Source organism: Vulpes vulpes, chromosome 12, assembly GCF_048418805.1.
Source record: "Vulpes vulpes isolate BD-2025 chromosome 12, VulVul3, whole genome shotgun sequence".
Classification (NCBI taxonomy): Eukaryota; Metazoa; Chordata; class Mammalia; order Carnivora; family Canidae; genus Vulpes; species Vulpes vulpes.
Window position 1 is genome coordinate 78,512,122 of NC_132791.1, and position 20,040 is coordinate 78,532,161.

At 41.0% G+C, this 20,040-nt stretch overlaps 2 protein-coding genes across 5 annotated transcripts in view; both read left to right on the top strand.

Moving 5' to 3' along the window:
* Positions 1-102: 102 nt before the first annotated feature.
* Positions 103-14,132, top strand: TDP2 (tyrosyl-DNA phosphodiesterase 2). Its single transcript, XM_072729028.1, has 7 exons — positions 103-315; positions 394-539; positions 3,862-4,035; positions 4,719-4,810; positions 6,314-6,432; positions 8,013-8,183; positions 12,983-14,132. Exons 1-7 carry the CDS (start codon positions 178-180, stop codon positions 13,262-13,264), a joined length of 1,122 nt encoding a protein of 373 aa, XP_072585129.1. The 5' UTR covers positions 103-177; the 3' UTR covers positions 13,265-14,132.
* A 3,298-nt stretch (positions 14,133-17,430) lies between these two features.
* The window catches only part of KIAA0319 (KIAA0319 ortholog), a 101,382-nt gene continuing 98,772 nt past the window's right edge, over positions 17,431-20,040 (top strand). For 2 of the 4 annotated variants that reach the window (XR_003235079.2, XM_025999298.2), the window contains exon 1: positions 17,431-17,600. The gene's annotated coding sequence lies outside the window, so the exon portion shown is untranslated. Of the gene's footprint in view, positions 17,601-17,709; positions 17,801-20,040 lie in introns of those variants that run through there. The other 2 variants (XM_072729021.1, XR_011995660.1) reach the window with 2 other exon arrangements.

Consider the following 20,040-nt stretch of genomic DNA (forward strand, 5'->3'; position numbering starts at 1 on the left):
CCCCGCCCCGCCCCGCCCCGGCCGGCTCTCCCACGGCGCAGCCACGCCCATCGCCCTCCGCCGGCTGAGCGCGCTTCCGGCGAGGCGGGCGAGGCGGGCGCGGCGGGTGCGCCTGCGCAGAGCCGCGCGCGGGCCGTCCTGCCCCGCTGAGGGGCGTGGTGGGCCCGCGGCGAGCGGATGGAGCGGCCCGGCGACCTGGAGGGCGAGCCCGAGGTGAAGAAGCGGCGGCTTCTGTGTGTGGCGTTTACCTCGGTGGCGCGGTGCGACGCCGCCGTGGCTCAGTGCTACCTGTCCGAGAACGACTGGGAGATGGACGTAGGTTTCGCTGCCCTCGCCCTCCTGCGTACCTCGGCCCGGGGGCGCCCGGGTCTCACCGCTGCCTGTGTTTTCCAGAGAGCGCTGGACTCCTACTTCGAGGCTCCGGTGCCGGAGAGCGCCGCGGAGAGCCGCCCGGAGAGCGCCGCGGAGAGCCGCCCGGAGAGCCGCCCGGAGAGCCGCCCGGAGAGCCGCCCGGAGAGCGCGGCGGGGCCGCAGCCCTGGTGAGGGGGCGGGCGGGGGGCGGGCGGGGGGCGCGCGCGGGGCCGGGGGCTTCCCCCCTCTAACCTGCAGTCCGGGACGGAAAACTGACGCGCAGAGGGAGGCTGCGAGCGCTTGGGCGTGGGCGTGGGCGGGGGCGGCAGAGCCGGCTGGGGACCGGCAACTTGGAAGGCTCCTGGCTTCCTGCGCCGTTCGCTTACTCTCTCCCGCCGGCCCACCCGAATGCTCGTTTCGCGGTCAAGTGCACAGCTGCCTCCCCACCCCCGGCTGTGCTGCTCCCAGCGGCCAGATGCCGTACATCTGCGGCTTGTCGGCTGCCCATCTCTCCCACCCAGGAAGTTAGGGGGTATCAGACTTTGGCTTTCTCCCGTGGGCGTCTTCTCCTGTCTGGCATGCTTCGTAAAGATACTTATTGATGCGGGAAATGGTTGGGGTTTGGAGCCCATGGTCAAGAAGGAGTTCTTGAGACATCTTTGGTGCAAAAAGGTAGTTTCATTAAAGCACAGGGACAGGACCCGCGGGCAGGAAGAGCTGCACGGGGGTCCTGAGGAGTGGCCCATTACATACTTTCAAGTTGAGAGGGGTTTACGGAGAGCGTTAAGTTTTTAAGGAATTTTGGAAGCAAGGTTCCCAGGACCTTGAGGGGACTGGCTATTGTTGGGAGAAAGTCATTTATGACTTATATAGGTGGGTGATATGCTTGGGGGGAGGGGGATGATTGCCAATATGTATCTTTAAAAAAAAAAAAAGGTTTTATTTGTTTATGCATGAGAGACACAGAGAGAGAGGCAGAGACACAGGCAGAGGGAGAAGCAGGCTCCATGCAGGGAGCCCGATGCAGGACTCAATATCAGGATCCCGGGATCACACCTGAGCGGAAGACAGTCACTCTACGGTTGAGCCACTCAGGTGCTTGCCAAGAGGTGTCTTGAGAGGTTTAGAGATCAAGGAAGTTTCCAAAGGAATTCTAGAGGATGGTCACTCTGTTTTAAGGACTTGTTGGTGGGCTGCAGTTTGTAAGGAAATTAATTTTTCTTTTGTCTTTGTGCCCCACATCATTTATTACCTCTGTCTAGAACCTTTTCTTCCACTCTTTCCATGCTAAGTAGTATTTATCTTAAGGGCCAGCTTAGACATGACTTATCTCCAAGAAGCTTTCCCTGGTCTCTCAAGTGTGGGTGGGTTTTCCCTCATAGGTAATCTTTTAGCATCCTGCATGAGCCCAGTCATAGTAACTTAGTTTATAATATACCTACTGTTTAATATTTTGTCTCCCACCACACTCCCACTAAATGGGTAATTTAGTGAAATCAACATCTGTTTTGTATATTGTTAATTTCCCAAAGTCTGGTATGAATTTTGGCATGTAATAAGCTCTCAATAAATGTATATAAAGTTCTCCCAGATACATGAGCAGCCTGTAGAGTTAACTATTCATAGTGAAGACACTTTTCTTCCTATGATCTTTTCAGCTGCACCAGTAAGAAGATCGTTTCATTAGACTCCTTTCCCTATCTGCCTAGAATTTCCCCCCATTTCTAGTGATAGAGCTCTGCCTCCTTGTAATACTCACCTAACTCAAACTGGTCAGTCACATCCTCTCTCCTGGGACTTGGAGATTAGGTTGAAGAGAGTTCAGTCTGAATCTTCCCTGTGGAGCTGGAACTGTAACGTGTTAACCTAGTACTTGTGGGAGAAAGCTGACAGTGCTGCTCTGCAGAGGGAGAATGAACCAGGGAAGTTGAGTCAGATGGAGAGAAAGCCTTGATTGCTCTTCCTCAGGGTTAGCTGTGTTCCCATACCTGCCTGTGACATGTTTCTGTTTCCTTCCAAATTCCTCTGTTTTGCTAAATTGTTACCAGCAAGGAAATTGGAACAGAGGCTCTTGACCTCAGGGTGGTGAGTTCAACCCCTTACCATGCTGAGTGTGGAACCTACTTAAAAAAATAAATAAATAAAAGTATGTGCTGGGGTTGCCTGGCTGACTCAGTTACTAGAGCATGCAACTTTTGATCTTGGGGTTGTAAGTTCAAACTCCATGTTGGGTGTAGTAGAACCTACTTAAAAATAAAATCTTAAAAAACAAAAGAAAGAAAAGAAAAAAAGAAATTGGAACAGAAAAGTTAGATTCCCTGAAATAGTTCCACAGAAAAAATGTAGTTGATTAATGGCAGAACATTGGACCATTAGGAGTCTCCTACTGTAGAATCAAAAACTGGGACATTACGGGCACAATTGGCAAAATTTGAATAGATCTTAAAATTATATAATGTATCAGTGATAATTTTCTGACATCCAGTCATGCTGGTTATATATATAAGCCTGTCCTTGTCTGTAGGAAATACATATAAACATTTCAGAATAAAAAAAGCCAAGCAAGTAAATGTTAGTAAGTGAAACGTTAACTTTTTTCTTTCTTTTTTTTTTTTTTTTACTGTTTTTCGTGTTTTACTGAAAGTGTTTTACTGAAAGTCACATTATTTCAAAATAAATTAAAATAATAAGTTAACTAGATTTGTGGTGACTTTACAGTGTATGCAAATACTAAATCATGTGTGCCTGAAATGAATATAAAGTTCTAAATACAAAAATCTATTTCTGAAATTTACGTATGGTATATAACTGCTTAACAGTCACCTTTTAATAATGGTTTGTCTCTCCACTCAAATATCTGTGCCTTGGTGGGGCCGGTGTGCGGTGGTGTCAGGACCCTACGCTGGATCTTGTGTATGTGGCCTCCAGCAGGGTAGTCAGACTTCTTATGTGACATCTCAGGAGAGAACATTCCAAAAGATTGAGATAAAAGCTGCAAAGTTTCTTATGACCAAGCGTCAGAAGTCCCAGGTTTTCCTTCCACCCTTATTCTGTTGGTTAAGCAAGTCATTAAGGTCCAGATCCAGGGGGAGAGGTTTTGGACTTCATCTTTCAATGAGAGGACTAATGAAGAATTTGCAGCTGTTATTCACATGAGATCTTATTTCATGTATTTCATACATTTCATAGATTATTTAAAATGAATCCAAATTTGGACATCTTAATACTACATGGTCTAATTTTGGATCATAGTTTACACAATCATTTTAGTAACACATGTCACTGAGGCATATTGAGTTGGTTCTAACTATATAAGTGAGCAAACATTTGGGTAACACAGTAAGAATCTGTTTTTCCTTAGTTGTATGATTTCTCCTCTATAGGGAGATACTCTTAGGGTTCTTTTAAAATTCATTTGTAAAATGAAGGCTATAAGTAGTTAGAAAATAATTTAAAATTAATCAGTTCATAGATGATTTGCAGAGCTGTGCTTCATTGTGATTTTGCCAGTGTTGACTTAACGAATGAAGAGACAACTGATTCCGTTAGTTCTAAAACCAGTACGTCTGAAGGGATTCAGCAAGAAGATGGCAGCATGTTCTCTTTCATTACCTGGAATGTTGATGGATTGGATCTAAACAATCTGCAAGAGAGGGCTCGAGGAGTGTGTTCCTACTTAACTTTGTAAGTATTATTAACTTAGGTTCAATGATAACATGATTACCTATCTACAAAGAGGGTAACGGTCAAGGTTATGGGCTTTGGAACCTGATATGAGTTCAAAATCTAGCTCTCAGAATGACATGTAAAAGAATGGAGAGTGCCTCTGAGAGCAGAAGTGTGGATAGAGGTGGGGAAGGAACACTTAAGTTTTTGTTAGAAGCCTCTAGCACTGTTTTACCTAAAAACTTCGTAATTATTGCTTCCTGAAAATAAGATTACCAAAACGATCTGTATCTGTTACACACTGGCTCTGTGACCTTCTGTAATCCCTTGTGTGAACCACTGCAGTTCTCTGCAGCTTATTTTCTTCATCATGGACAACTGTTTCACGAGGATTCATAACTTGTAAAGCATCTAATGGAGACTAGGACCCTTGTAGGCTCTCAATATACTGATTTCTGTTGCCACTGATTCCAGTCTTTTCACTTTAAAGTGTTATGATGTATGTTTTTTCTTATTTAATTTGATCTTTACAGTATTTGTTAAATGGCACAGGTCTTTCTCATTTTATAAAAAAGATCAGTATAAACATGGAATATTAGCGGGTTTTATGTTTCTTTTATGTTGTGGTATTTTGCTAATCTAGATGGCAGCATATGAAATAGTATGCCTGGTATTTATCATAAATTGATGTTTTGAATTAGGTACAGCCCAGATGTGGTATTTCTACAGGAAGTCATTCCCCCATATTGTAGCTACCTAAAGAAGAGAGCCTGTAGTTACGAGATTATTACAGGTAACGATTTTCCTGTTACTGTCTTTGTCTTTGAAAAACAGTCAAGGAAAGAGATAAACCAAGGTTAGCCTGTAGGAGAACACACAAGGAAAAGGAAAAATAAAAAAAGTTTGAGAAAAGCTAATCAGACACAGGATACTAGAAACACCGTAGGAAATATGTCATACAGCTTAATATATGTGAAGAGTGTTAGAAATGGATGGTGTTTCAGGAAAATATAAATTGCCAAAATTTGAGATCTGGAGTCGTTTTAATAAATTAACTTTATAAAAAAAAACTGACTCCACTTATCACACTTAAATTTTTTAATAAATTAACTTTACCAAAAAAAAATTTTAATGTGATAATTGCATCTTGACTATACTTTTTCAAAAAGTCGTCTTTATTCCTTTTAACTGATTTTGGGTTTTTTTTCTAGCTTTTTGCCTTGAACAGTAATTTGACTTTACATCTATTTTGATTTTCCTGAGTGCGTTTAATGTTCCACACACTGGCTACATTCCATAATAGTTGGTTAAATCCCATGTTCTCTTTGACTTTCACTTTTATGTAGTATGTGATTTTAATTTTGATTTATTATTAAATTCACAGTTGCTAAGGAGAGGGTTCTCAGTCTCTTTCTGTCTTTGTGACACAACTTTCCTGCATTCTCTTGGGGATTCTTTTTGACTGTCTTCTGTTTTAACTTTCTTGTTTTCTGAATCCCATGCTTTTACTTCTTGATTTACTTCCTCCTTTCATTGGGAGTTTTGTATTTGTTTGGTTTGTTTTTGTTGTTGTTTGTTTGTTTTTCATTTATTGTGCTGAACACATGGTAGGAACTTTCAAACTGGAGGATTGTGACGTTCAGTTCTGGAAAACTTTCCATCTCTCCTTTCCCCCTCCTCTGTCCCCCTCCTGCTCCCCCACCTTTGTACACACTGCCAGTTTCCTAGCCTGCCAGCCAGCCTCCTTGGCCCTCCCTCCCTTTCCTTCCCTTGTTTCTCCCTTCTGCTCTGATAAACCACTTTCCACTTCTTCAGCTACTTTGTTCTCTGGAAAACAGTTGGAAACTTTTATTCACTGTCCATCTACTTCTGTTCTTTTTTCTTCTCCTTTTATACTTTTCTAAATTTTTTATTCATTTATTGTAATTTTTCTGTGTTTCTTGCACAATGAGAAGTAAATGCAGGTTAATTTGGCTCAGTGTTATGTCTCATCTAATCTGTCAGAAATTTCTCAAATTTTCTTATTCAATACTGGCATCATTAACTGTTTTTGGCACTTATGTAAATTCTTTTTTATTTTTATATTCCTTTGATACATACAGCTACATTTTGGGAAGGGGCAGATAAATATAGGGACTCAGCCATCTTCACCTATTTTGAAATAATAGTTTACTTGGAAGATTCAGATCCATCTAAGTATCTGTACCTGTTATAAAACCTTCAATAGGGGAACTTGTGATAAACGGCAAATACTCTTGACTTCTCAGCCTAAATTCTTTTCCACAAACATTTGAAGGTCATGAAGAGGGATATTTCACAGCTATAATGTTGAAGAAATCGAGAGTGAAATTTAAAAGCCAAGAGATTATCCCTTTTCCAAATACAAAAATGATGAGAAACCTTTTGTGTGTGTATGTAAGTAATTTTTAAAATTTGACTTTTTTTTTTTTTTTTTTAAGAATGAGTTGTTTCTTACAGTTTCATTGTGGTATCTTTTTTTTTTTTTTTAATTGCTGTTAGAGAAAATTTTGTCTCTTCTCCATTTCTTTTAAATAGTCGTAAAGAACATTGTAAATTAAGCTTTTACACAAATTTCAAATACAAATTTGTAAACGTAAAATCCTGATTAGGTATTTTCCTAAGAATGTTTAAGAATTTACTAACAGTTAACATTTGCTTCCTAAAGTGTTTTTTTTCTTACCTAAATGCATTGTATATGGTAGGTACTGTGTTATACTCTGTGAGACTTATAAGAATGAATCAAAAGATCTTACTGTCATAGTTTATAGAGTAACAAGGGAGAGATTGTAGTATAAAATAACTAAAATAAAGGAAAGGCATAAATGCCACTGGAGGAAGTATAATGATGTGCAATGGAAGTTTAGAGATAACTTTTAGCTAGATTGGTTTTTGTTTTTTTTTTTTTTAATTGAGGTATAATTGACACAACAGTATATACTTTTAGGAATACAGTGCAATGATTGGATGTTTGTATATGTTGCTAAATGATCATCACAGTAAGTCCAGTTAGCTGTTGCCATACACAGTTACGCCTTTTCTTATTAGCTAGGTGTTCAGTGGAAGTTTCATGAGAGAATTTGTATTTGCATTAAGCACTGAAAAATACGTAAGATGTAAGCATTAAGAACAGTCCAGGTTAAAAAAAAAAAACAAAACAGTCCAGGTGGCAGAACCACCATGGCAGAACCACCATAACAAACTTTTGCAGTATTGCAGGGTATGTGTGTGTGTGTGGTGTGTGTGTGTGTGTGTGTGTGTATTTATGTGTGTATATATGTATATAAATGAGAAAGGATATATTTAAGTATAAAGGAGCATTCTGTTCATTTGGGTAGAGGGCATGTAAAAGGGTAAAAAGAAGTTGGTAAAGTAGGTTGGATCCAGATTATAGAAGGTCATGAATGCCCAATGTGAAAGAATTTGTATTGATTCTGCAGGCAATTTGTTTAAATAATAAACAGATCCTGCATTGTTTGTATCTTAACTCCAAATGATAAATGATTCTCATTCATTCATTTAATTGACCTTTTTTGAGTACCTATGTGCCAGGCCCTTGGTAATAACAGAAAATAAAAGAACCATCTCTGCTTTCAAATGACTCGTGACTGTGTAGGAGAGAAATAATTATGCCGTAATTCAGTGTAGGGAACTTTAAAAATAGTCTTTCCAGTACGCTATAGGAATATAGAGGAGGGAGCCACTGATTGTCTGAGGATACTGCGGAAGGCCTTAGAGTGGAGGTGATGTTTGAGGTAGGTCTTGATGTATTAGTGGGTGCTTGCTAAGTAGTTTTCTTTGGGAGCAGGATTAGCACATTACACATTGACCTAGAAATGTGAGCACAGTGCTGAGTAATATAGTTTTGTTTTGTTAAATATATACCAACCAATTAAATAATTAGTTGATTCTGTTATCAATTGTCAACCTTAGTGGTCAGTGAATGTTAATAACTATAATTATCTGTCCTGTTGCAGGCAAGTATATCAGGAAATGAACTTTGCCTTATGACTTCTCATTTGGAGAGCACCAGAGGGCATGCCAAGGAACGAATGAATCAGTTAAAAATGGTTCTAAAGAAAATGCAAGAGGCTCCAGAGTCAGCTACAGTTATATTTGCAGGAGATACAAATTTAAGGGATCATGAAGTGAGTGGCAAAGTCATTTCTGTGCTTGTGGGCAGATTATTGCTGTGGAAACTAACTTTCTTTTGACCAAAGCTATTATAATGTGTAAGCGACCTTAATGGTAAATACTGTCCTTTGGTCTGTGCCTGGCACTGGGGAAGCGGAAGCAGGAGGAGGAAGACAGAAATATTGGGGGAAGACAAATATTGCACCTGACACAGACAACGCCAAACAATATTTGTTGATTAAGAAGAGGAGTACAGAGAAAACAAAGAGTTTAGAAAAAATTTAAATTTATTTGCAGTATCTTGAGTTGCAAGGTAAGAACAGACGAAAGATTTGCCCGTCACAGTTGTCCCTACTTCTCTTCTAAGTTTTCTTTTTTCAACTTTTTTTTTACCCCCTTTTCCTGGTACTACCATCTCCAGGACTGAAACAGTCTCTTTCCCCGTAATTCATTTGAGAGATGTTGGGATTTTTCAGGACCTCTGTAGACTTAGATCATATTAAGTGGAAGCTGGCCTTGCCTTTTCCCCCAATCTGGCTGAACTCATATCAGATTAGAAGTGAATCGAAATGTTTGTTTCACTGCTATAAGCTGCAGGAGTAGAGGAAGAAATGAAATGAGAAACAAAAGCCTATCAGGACTTCTGAAGTGAAGGCAATATCCTAAATAAAATAGAGCTCTGCTTCTCTTTGTGATTTGTGTCCTTATACACAGATTACTTTTTTAAAAAGTCAGACTATTTGTACTGTTTACAAATCAGTGACTTTATGGTAGTGTTTTGTGGTACTTGGTTGCCTAACTGATCTGCTTACAAGAAAAATCCTGTTTTGCAACAAATGGCATTGGGAAAACTTGATATCCACATGCCAAAAAAACCCAAAATTGTATCCTTACTTTATACCCTACACAAAAGTTTATTCAAAAGGAATCAATGACCTACAAGTAAGAGTTAAAAAAAACTATAAAACTCTTAGACGAAAACAAGGAGGAAAAGCTTCATGACGTTGGATCTGGCAATGATTTCTTGCCAAATTTCTGACATTAAAAGCACAGACAACAAAAGTAAAAAAGATAAGATAAACTTTATCACAATGAAAACCTTTTGTGCATCAAGGGACATGATCACAGAATAAAAAGGTAGCCCATGGAATGAAAAAAATATTTGCAAATCCTATAGATGACAGGTGAATGATAATATAATTAATATAATATTGATGTTATATGAAGAATTTCTACAATAAGGAACCTGATTTTAAAAAGAGCAAAAGACTTAAATAGGCATTTTTCCAAAGAAGATAAACAAATGGCCAATAAGTATGAGAGAAGATGCTTGGTGTCAATAGTCATTAGAGAAGTATAAATCAAAGCCATCATTAAGTATTACTTTACCTCTGTTATATCCATTAGCATGAGTATTATCAAAAAACCAGAAAATAAGTGTTGGTAAGGATTTGGATAAGAACCCTTATGCAGTGCTGATGGGAATATCAAATAGTATAGGTGCCATGGAAAATGGTGTGGTGATTCTCTAAAACTTAAAATAATTTCCATATGTTCCATACGGCCCAACAATTCCACTTCTGGGTGTATACCCCAAACAAAGAAAAACAGGGTCTTGAAGAGGTATCTGTACACCTGTAGTTCATAGCATTATTCACAATAGCTAAAACATGGAAGCAACCAAAGTGACCGTTGACAGATGAATGGATAAACAAAATGTGTATACATGTAATGGAATATCATTCAGCTTTAAAAAGAAAGGAAGTACAGTGTGATATAATATGGATGAACCCTGAACGTTACACTAAGTGAAATAAACCAGTTACAAAAGGACAGATATTTTACAAGTCCTCCTATGAGTTTCCTAAAGTAGTCAGATTCATACAGATATTCATACAGATATTGTTGCGGTTACCAGCGGCTGGGGGAGGATGGAATGGGTGGTTAGGATTTGTTTGGTACAGAATTTCAGTATGGGAAAATGAAAAGGTTCTACAGATGGGATGGTGGTAATGGTTGCACAGTTATGTGGATGTACTTAGTGTCATAAAACTACACATAAATGTGGTAAGTATTATGGTATGTGTACAGGCATACAGAAGTATTGTGGGTTCAGTTCCAGTTCCATAATAGATATCGTAATAAAGCAAGTCAAACAAATTTTTTTGTTTCCTGTTGGATATAAAATTATGTTTATACTGCTGGAGTCTATTAAGCATGCACTGGCATTATATCCAAAAAAACAATGTATACGTCTTAATTAAAAAATACTTTAACATAAGGGCACCTGGGTGGCTCACTTGGTTAAGCATCTGCTTTCAGTTCAGGTCATAACCTGTAGGTCCTGGGATCTGAGCCCTCAGTCAGGCTCCCAGCTCAGCAAGGAGTCTGCTTCTCCCTCTGCCTCTCCCCTGCTTGTGCTCTGTCTCTCTCTCTCAAATGAATAAATTAAAAATCTTTTAAAAAAACAACAGCTTTATTGCTAAAAATGCTAACCATCGTCTGAGTTTTCAGCCAGTCATAATCTTTTTTGCTAGTAGAGGGACCTTTTCCCATGAATCATGAATGTTCTGAATGGCATCTAGAATGTCAAATTCCTTCCAGAAGACTTTCAATTGATTTTGCTTAGATCTATCAGAGAAATCACTATTGCAGCTCTAGTATTATGAAATGTACTTATTAAATCATAAGACTTGAATGTGGAAATGACTTCTTACTCCATGGGCTACAGAATGGATGCTATGTCAGCAGGCACGAAGACAACATTAATTTCATTCTCCACCTGCACCAGCTCTTGGGTGACCAGGTGCATTGTCAATGAGCAATAACATTTTGAAAGGAGTTTTGTTTGTTTCTTTTCTGAGTAGTAGGGGGTCTCAACAGTGGTCCTAAATGTTCAGTCAACCATGTTGTGAGCAGATGTGCCATCATCTGGGCTTTGATTTTCCATGTGTAGAACATAGAGTAGATTCATTGTAATTCTTTTTTTATTTTATTTTTTAAGATTTTATTTATTTATTTATGAGAGACACAGAAAGAGAGGCAGAGACACAGGCAGAGGGAGAAGCAGGCTCCATGCAAGGAGCCTGATGTGGGACTCGATCCTGGGACTCCAGGATCATGCCCTGGGCTGAGGCAGGCGCTCAACCGCTGAGCCACCCAGGCGTCCCTGTAATTCTTTTTTATTCTTAAGTTTTTTTATTTTAATTCCAGTGTAGTGATGTACAGTGTTAAGTTTCAGTTGTATAATACAGTGATTCAACAATTCCATACAGATTTAGCATTATTCTTATGGGCCCTAGGATTTTTGGAAGGATGAATAAGCATTGGCTTCACAAGTTAACAGCTATATTAACCCCTAACAAGAGAGCTTTAGAGCTTTGAAGCTCTAAAGCCAGGCACTGACATCTCTAGCTATAGAAATCTTAGATGGCATCTTCCAGTAGAAGGCTGTTTGATTCGCATTGAAAATCTGTTTTTTAATGCAGCCACCTTTGTGAACTATCTCAGCTAGATCTTCCAGATAACTTGCTGCAGCTTCTACATCAGCACCTGCTGCTTTACCTTGCGCTTTTACCTTATGGAGATGGCTTCTTTCCTTCAATCTCTGCCGGTTTTAAGCTTTTTCTTTTGCAGCTTCCTCACCCCTCTCAGCCTTCTTAGAATTGAGTTAGGGCCTTGTTCTGGATGAGGCTTTGGCCTAAGGGAATGTTGTGGCTGGTGTGATCTATCTAGGCCACTCAAACTGGCACTTTTCACTTCCTTCAAGAACTTTTCTTTGCATTCACAGTTTGGCTAACTTGCTTAGGGCAAGAAGCCTACCATTTGGCCTACCTTGGCTTGAGATACACATCCTTCTCTAAGCTTAGTCATTTCTAGCCTTTGATTTAAAGTGGGAGACAAGTGATTCTTCCTTTCACTTGAAGACTTAGAGCCCATTGTAGGATGATTAATTAGCCTAATTTCAATATTGTGTCTCAGGGAATGGGGAGACCTAAGTAGAAGGAAGAGGGAAAGGCCGGTCCAAGGAGTAGTCAGAACACACGTTTAATAAGTTCACTCTCTTAAATGGGCAGAGTTCATGGTGCCCTAAAACAATTACAGTAATAACATCAAAGATCCTGATCACAGATCACTGCAACCAAATAATAATAAAGTTTGAAATGTAAGGATTACCAAAATGTGACACGAGGTGAGCAAATGCTGTTGGAAGAACTGTACTAACATAACAGACTTGCTCAATGCAGCATTGCCATAAACCAACTTGTAAAAAAACCAATGTCTGAAGTGCAATAAAAGGAGGTATGCCTGTATTTAGCACAATAAAATGTTTTTAAAATCCTGGACTGTGAAGAGGGAGAAGGAAGATTTGATAGTAAATTTCAAATGAAACTGTGAAGGCAGTTGACCTTATTGGGGGATCATAATAAATGGTATATGTCTACATTTATAGACCAAGAATTTTGCCTACTTTTCACTTGTGTACGTTTTTCAAAAACTAATAGCAATAACAGAGGCTGTGGGTTTTCAGCCTTCTAAGTTTTATCTGCTACCCAGAGTAAGGAATCTATGACAGAATAGAAAGGGCAAATTCCAGACCTCTCTGGCTATCTAGTTATTTTCATATTACCTACTTAGTACTGTACAGCAAGGTGCTATCTATAATATATTCAATATTAATACATCATCTTGCATTGGTGCATTAATTTGTGATATTCTGATTTGAGATGTTGCACTTAGATGTAATAGTGAAACCTTTTTTAGTTCAGGAGCAAAAGGGCTGAATCTTAAAGAGTTTTCTTTTTCTTTTCAGGTCACCAAATGTGGTGGTTTACCCAGCAACATTTTGGATGTCTGGGAGTTCTTAGGCAAACCTAAGCATTGCCAGTATACATGGGATACACAAATGAACTCTAATCTTGGAATATCTGCTACTTGTAAACTTCGTTTTGATCGAATATTTTTCAGGACAGCAGCAGAAAGTGGCCATATTGTTCCCCAAAGTTTGGACCTCCTTGGGTTGGAAAAACTGGACTGCGGTAGATTTCCTAGTGATCACTGGGGGCTTCTGTGCAACTTAGATGTAATCTTGTGAAATGCTTTTCAGATAAGAGTTGTATGTCTTCCAAGTAAATTTTATTCTGGATTTTTGCAAATATAATTTCTACCTGTCTGGAAAGGTAGGTTTATTATGGAGGAATTAATATACTACATCATTGTAAAAAAAGAAAACAGTACTGTGATTTTATTTTGTGATTGTGACCTCAAATTTCAGAACTAAATATTGATGTTCATTGAAACGAAAGGATAATTGCTGTTCAGAATATGAGACTTCTTCATAAAAGGCCACCAAGATCATCAGAGCCACCAGCTGGTTCTCAAGCAGGGCCACAGAAATGCTAGTCTTTATGTTTTATTTTTAAAATCAGGTACCAAATAGTTTTTTTTTTTTCTTTTTTTTTCCGAATAGTTTCTATTTTAAGTAAGTCTTTAAAAATAAAAATAAGAGGTTATTGTTTGTGGGGGATAGATCTTCTAGTTATATTTTACAAATATGGATAATCTTAAATGAAAAAGCCATGATTATATGCATTTAAGTAGATGACAACTGTCCTATTCAGACTTTATTTTTGTCAGCTAACGGTGCATAATTGGTAAGCTATAAATGAAATCTTATGATTTGAAATTCCTTATTTTTTTAAAATTCATGTTTGTCAACATGTCACTGTTCATGTTGCCAACAGAGGCAAATTGGGCTTGATATAAAGTTGGTGATATAGCTGCGTTGGGCTTCTTTCCTAAGGGAGAAATAAATGTTTAAAGAGGAATAGCTTTTTAATTTTACTTCTTATAAAATTGAATTATTTTCACAGGAGAGGGATAAGGAGCACTTTTAAATGTGCTTTAAAGAAACTTTTTCCCCCTTAAAAGAAATGTACTTTAAATAAATAATTTTACTTGTTTATGGTTTGTTTAGTATGCTTTTGTGCCCATGATGGGATTGGAGTTTTTTTTTTAACCTGCTTTCTGTTTGTGGTTCCACTGCTGCTACTCACCTTTGTGTGGAAAAAAACAGCTTCTCTGAAGCTTCTCATCCCACAGAACTACCAAGCACACATTGATGTCCTCAGTATAAAAAAAGGAAAGCCAGTGGGAATAATTAGAATGAGAAGTCACAGAGCCTCATTTTCATCAGAGGTGTCAAAATTAACAACTAAACACCTAAAAAAAGACAAGTCAAACTTATATATATTTCCTTTGTAGTGACAATGGAAAGGAGATTTATATGTTACTTATTTAATCATTTCAAATGAGAATGCTAATATTTAGCCTACATTATGGAGGCAACAGCTCATTTACATAGGAAAAAGTATATTTTTGGCATAAATTGCTTATTCATGTGGAAGAACAATTGTTGCAAGAACCATACCTTATGTCACACAACAGAAAAATTTAGATGAGTGAAAGGCTAATTATAAAAATAAAATCTATAGTAATGTGTATTAGATTAAATAAAGAATTAAATTGTTTGAAAACCTTGAAAGGAGCGTCATTTATATGACTGCATTCAGGTGAAGTTTTCCATTTACTGTTTATAGTGACAAAATCTAAGAAATCAGTTTTAACTGATGTGAACAGGAACAATTAGTCACGTTTTAAAAAAAACTATTTTTAAATAATCTCTACACCCAATATGGGGCTTGATCTCACAATCCTGAGACTGACTGATCCAGCCAGGCACCCCACAAAGTTAATTATATTTTTTTTAAGTTGGCTCCATGCTGGGTGTGGAGCCCCATGAGTAGCTTGAACTCCCAACCCTGAGATTGAGACCTGAGCTGAGATCAACAAGAGTGGGACTACCCAGGTGCCCCTAAACCATTCCCAACCAATGCAAGAATTAGGAACCTAATAATTTGTGATATCTTGAATTTTTTTTACTTTGGATCTCAAATTTTTCCAGCATAGTAGCTCTGAGTACCTTACTTCCCTTAAGGAAATGCCAACTCAGAATCTCGTATTTATTTCAGTAGGCTAAACACCATCTTTGCCACTGATATAGAATATACTTGAAGCTTGCTAGACCTGTTTCTCCCATCTTCAAAATAGGGCAATTCTGGTCTTTCTTGTACACTGGTAAAACAAATGTCCCAAACAACAGCACATAAACAAGAGCAGATGAAGTCAGAAGAGCTATACTAAGAATACATAATTTTACCTTTAATACTTATAGTTTCTGGCATATAGCAAGAGCTCAATAAATGCCCATTAAATGGTGAGGAAAAGGGGATCCCTGGGTGGCGCAGCGGTTTGGCGCCTGCCTTTGGCCCAGGGCGCGATCCTGGAGACCCGGGATCGAATCCCACATCAGGCTCCCGGTGCATGGAGCCTGCTTCTCCCTCTGCCTATGTCTCTGCCTCTCTCTCTCTATCATAAATAAAAAAAAAAAAATAAATAAATGGTGATGAAAAGTGAAGGATAGTGTCCTAACTAGCGTCCTAGGGAGGCAGACTAACATTTTCATGAAGTACCAAAATAGATTCTAAATTCATTATGTATGTTTCAAAATAGGTGTTCATTGTAATTGCACTGAGTTAAAAAGGTGTTAAAAGTTTAACATTCTGGGCTAAGCCTGTGTATGTCAAAGACCTTTGGGAACAAGCCTGTTTGCATCAGATTTGTTAGTGCAGTGAGAGGGCACTCTGAACGTATTACAGAATGCCAGGTAAGAGGAGAAAGAGAAGTGCCTTTTGTAAGTTTTTTGAAGGATTCTGTGGGGTTCTTGGGATCAGAAATTGGTCCATATTGGTTACTGTTTCCAAGGCAGACTGGAAAAGAAAGGGGTTAATTAGGGATTGGGTTTTGTCATGAGCAGAAGAGAGTAGCATCTGGGCATCACCAAACTGGATGGGAATCACAAAGCAAAGGGGCCTCTACAGCAAGAAAGCAATAGTCATTTACAGAGAGGATTCTTGCATCATTTTATGGCCTGAGTTTAGGAGGTGGGTTTCTTAAGGTTCTTCCAATATCTGGAGAAGTTTCTCCTAAAGCATGACTTTGGGAGAAACAGTATTTCCTATTAACTTCTGATTTTCTCCGTGTCTTCTCAGCCTCATCAAATGGCAGGGTTGCGTTTCTCTTTTTAGTTCAACTTGATTTCCATTCTTTCAGCCCTGGACAGGTTTTTCTTTCAGTGTTATCATTTAATTCCCACAATCATCCTATATGAGTGCTATTATCTCCATCTTATAATTAAGGAAACTGTTTAGCAGGTCATGTAACTCCTCCAAGGCCTGTCCCCTGCCATGGAGAAGCCTAATAGGGAGGGGCCTGCTCATGGGGTTTCTGTGACCCAATGCTGTGTATTTCCTAGGCACGGGAAAGTGCTAAGAATGCTCGAGGAATGCCCTGGCTTCCTTTTCTGCCCTGTGTTACCATACCTAGATGCTTGAGTATTTTTATAGTAAGAAAACAATAAACGGGGATGCCTGGGTAGCTCAGTGGTTGAGTGTTTGTCTTTGGCTCAGGTCCTGATCCTGGGGTCCTGGGATGGAGTCCTGCATTGGGGCTCCCCATAGGGAGCCTGCTTCTCCCTCTGCCTGCCTCTGCCTCTCTCTGTGTCTCAAATATAAATAAATAATAAATAAATAAATAAATAAATAAATATATTTTTAAAAACCACAATAAATGCAATAAAGCCTTTCTTGTGAGTTTTCTGTGGTTCAGATCATCATCTTCCCGTAGATGGAAACGTAAACTAAATACCTGGAGGCACCTAGTTACTTCAGAACGCATGGACGGGGCCCACCCCAGCTCCAGCAAACCTAAGTCAGAAAGTAGCACGTGCTCATGACATAGCAGGGCCCAGAGAGCTCCCGGGGGGAGTGGACCTGTGCATGGGGGTGTCTTCGTTCCGCAGACACATTCGCAAAGGATCTTCTTTAACTTGGGTGGTGCGCTCATAGCTTCCTTGAACCACCCTCTTCTGGGCATTAGAAAGAGGCTCCTGTCGCAGGCCGTCTGGGATCATGGAGACAGGAAAGGACCTGGAGAGGGAAATGGGGTGAGCATCCAGGACGCCTGCCCTCCCGAAGGCCTTCTGCTAGGTCCCCCGCGGCTGGGAGCCGGCCGCCCGGGGACCCACCTCTTCCACCGCGCGGGGAGCCTTGAGCTGGGCAGGGAGCGGCGCCGGGGGCCGTGCAGGGAGGGGGCAGAGCGCGCGGCCCGCCCCTCGCTGGGGACGCGTGCGCGCGCGTCGCCGTGGTAACGCGAAGGGAAGGCGCTGCAGGACGGGCGCGCGCTCCCCCGCTCCCGCGGGCGCTGCTGCGGGGCCGCCCGGGGTCCCCCGGGCTGTGCGGTTCTCAGACCCCCGCGGGCCCCCGCTGTGCTCGGCGCAGGCGGGGCGGCCGGGCTCGGGCTCGGGGCCGGAGGTAAGGCGCCGCAGTTGTCTGCGCGGGCCGGGGTTCGGAGCCGAGTGGCTTCTCCGGGCTCTGGGGTGCGGAGAGGAGGCGACGGCTTCCTGGGCGGGGCGGCCCCCCTGGAGCGCGCGTGTGCGAGCGCGCGTGAGCGCCTGCGAGTGTGGCCGCGCGCCGCCGGCCCGTGGCGACGCCCGGGGGCAGGTGGCGGGCAGGTGCGGCTCGGGTGCTGCGGGGCGAGGCGCGGGGCGGGGGGCACGGGGGCAGGTGGCGGGCAGGTGCGGCTCGGGTGCTGCGGGGCGGGGCGGGGCGCGGGGGCAGGTGGCGGGCAGGTGCGGCTCGGGTGCTGCGGGGCGGGGCTGCCGGCTGACGCGGGAGCGGCCGAGGCCGGCGCCGAGCTCGGGGGACGCGCTTCTGCGGCCCGGGGCACCGCTCGGGGGCGGCATCCTCGGCGGGGCCGTTGGGCTGTCCCGGAGCAGGGTGGAGTCGGGAAGCCTCGCATCTGTTCCCAGGCTGCCGATGGCGTCGCTGGGACCCGTGGAGTCGCTCTCTGTGAACTTGGTGATACGTACCGGTGTGTGCTGTCGCCTGCTGCGTGCGTTGCTTCGGCCCCTTACCGTTCATCGGAAGCTTGAACCTCTTCATGGCTTTTCTCTCTTTCCCTTTGCACTTGCTCCACGGAAGGCACATGAGTCAAGATAGCAATAACCGAGAGCATCAGCCTGGCATCAGGAGGGCCATCCTTCTCTCCGTCATTCTTCCTCTTGATTATTTGTAGAGAGGAGAGAATAGGATGTTCATACTCATGTCCATTTTCATGCTGCTTTCTTCACCTCCGCATGTTGGTTTGTGGGTTAAATGTTAGTGGCTTAAACGGGGCTTAAATGGAAAAGTTGAATGATGCTTTGGATAATAGAAAAAGCAAATTGGAGACAGCCTTCCTCAAAAAAACAAGAATTTCTGAGGTGAACGTTAATATTTATTCCTTTATTCCTGAAATGCATGTTCACTGTGTGAACACCCCAGACTGTTTATAACAAGAAGACTGCAATCCTGGAAACCACTGAAGTTAAGGCAAATAGAATTTTTTATTTTTCGTTTATTATTTTACATCATCTTTCATATAAATGAGGAAACGTGCACATAACGATTCTGTCACAGACTTCAGAGTCAGAGAAAGCTGAATTCCTCTGAACTTTGAAAAAGAGAAATGTGAACATATATGAAGACTTTTTAGAATCATAGTAAGCTTGCCATGTATAATGCCAATGCGGGGACTTAACGATCTTTCAGAAAAACAAAAATAAGTCAAAATCTTTACATATTAAAAATAGTCAAAAGAGGGCTTCAGTAACTTCTTAATGCAAAAGAATGGATTTGCTATTAATTTTTCTTGACTTAATTTTTTTTCTAGCCAAGCAGAAAACATGTATTCTCTTTAAATAAATGTAGAACCAGACCTGACTCTTTCATGTTGGGGGGCAGTTGATATAGATTGCCAGGTCACGTGGCTTGGGTTTGGTCATGGTTTTGCTACTTTGTGGTTGTGTCACACTTGGCAAATTCCTTAATCCCTCCAAGCCTCAGTTTCTTTATCTGTAAAGTAAGAGTTATAATAGGAATTAAATAAAGTCATACATATAGAAGTACTTTGCTCAGTGCCTGGTATACAGTAACATTCAATAAAAGTTAGGTATTATTACTCTTTTTTTTTTTTTTTTATTCATTTATTTGTGAGAGAGACACAGAGGCAGAGACAGTGGCAGAGGGAGGAGCAGGTTCTCTGCAGGGAGCCTGATGTGGGACTTGATCCCCAGGACTCGGATCATGACCTGAGCCAAAGGCAGATGCTCAACCTCTGAGCCCCCCAAGTGCCCCAGGTATTATTACTCTTGAAATAAGTTTTCTTTTCAGGAAATATTTTCTGTCTTCAGAATAACTTGGCACTGAAAATAGAATTATTTTGATGTGACAAAAGCTAGTTCTGATTTATACTGTCAAACCATAATACAATGCATATTTTTTTTGCAGTATTGTTATAACAACAAAACAACAATGGTGAATATAATCACAATCCTAAAGGCATATAATTCCAGAAAATTATATTTAATACCACAGGGGAAGGAGTTTTGCTTTAGTAGGCCTGGAGTAATTAGTAGGTTCTTGCTCTATTTGTTTTTTTTAAATCTGTATTTTTAGAGACTATCCATGTGAATTCAATAGCAAGAGATTATTTTCTTTCCTTTTTTAAAAATTTTTATTTATTTATTCATTAGACAGACACACACACACACACAGAGGCAGAGACACTGGCAGAGGGAGAAGCAGGCTCTCCATGCAGGGAGCCCGATGCAGGACTCGATTCTGGAACTCCGGGATCACGCCCTGGGTCAAAGGCAGACATTCAACCACTGAGCCACCCAGGCATCCCTATTTTATTTACTTCTATTAAGCA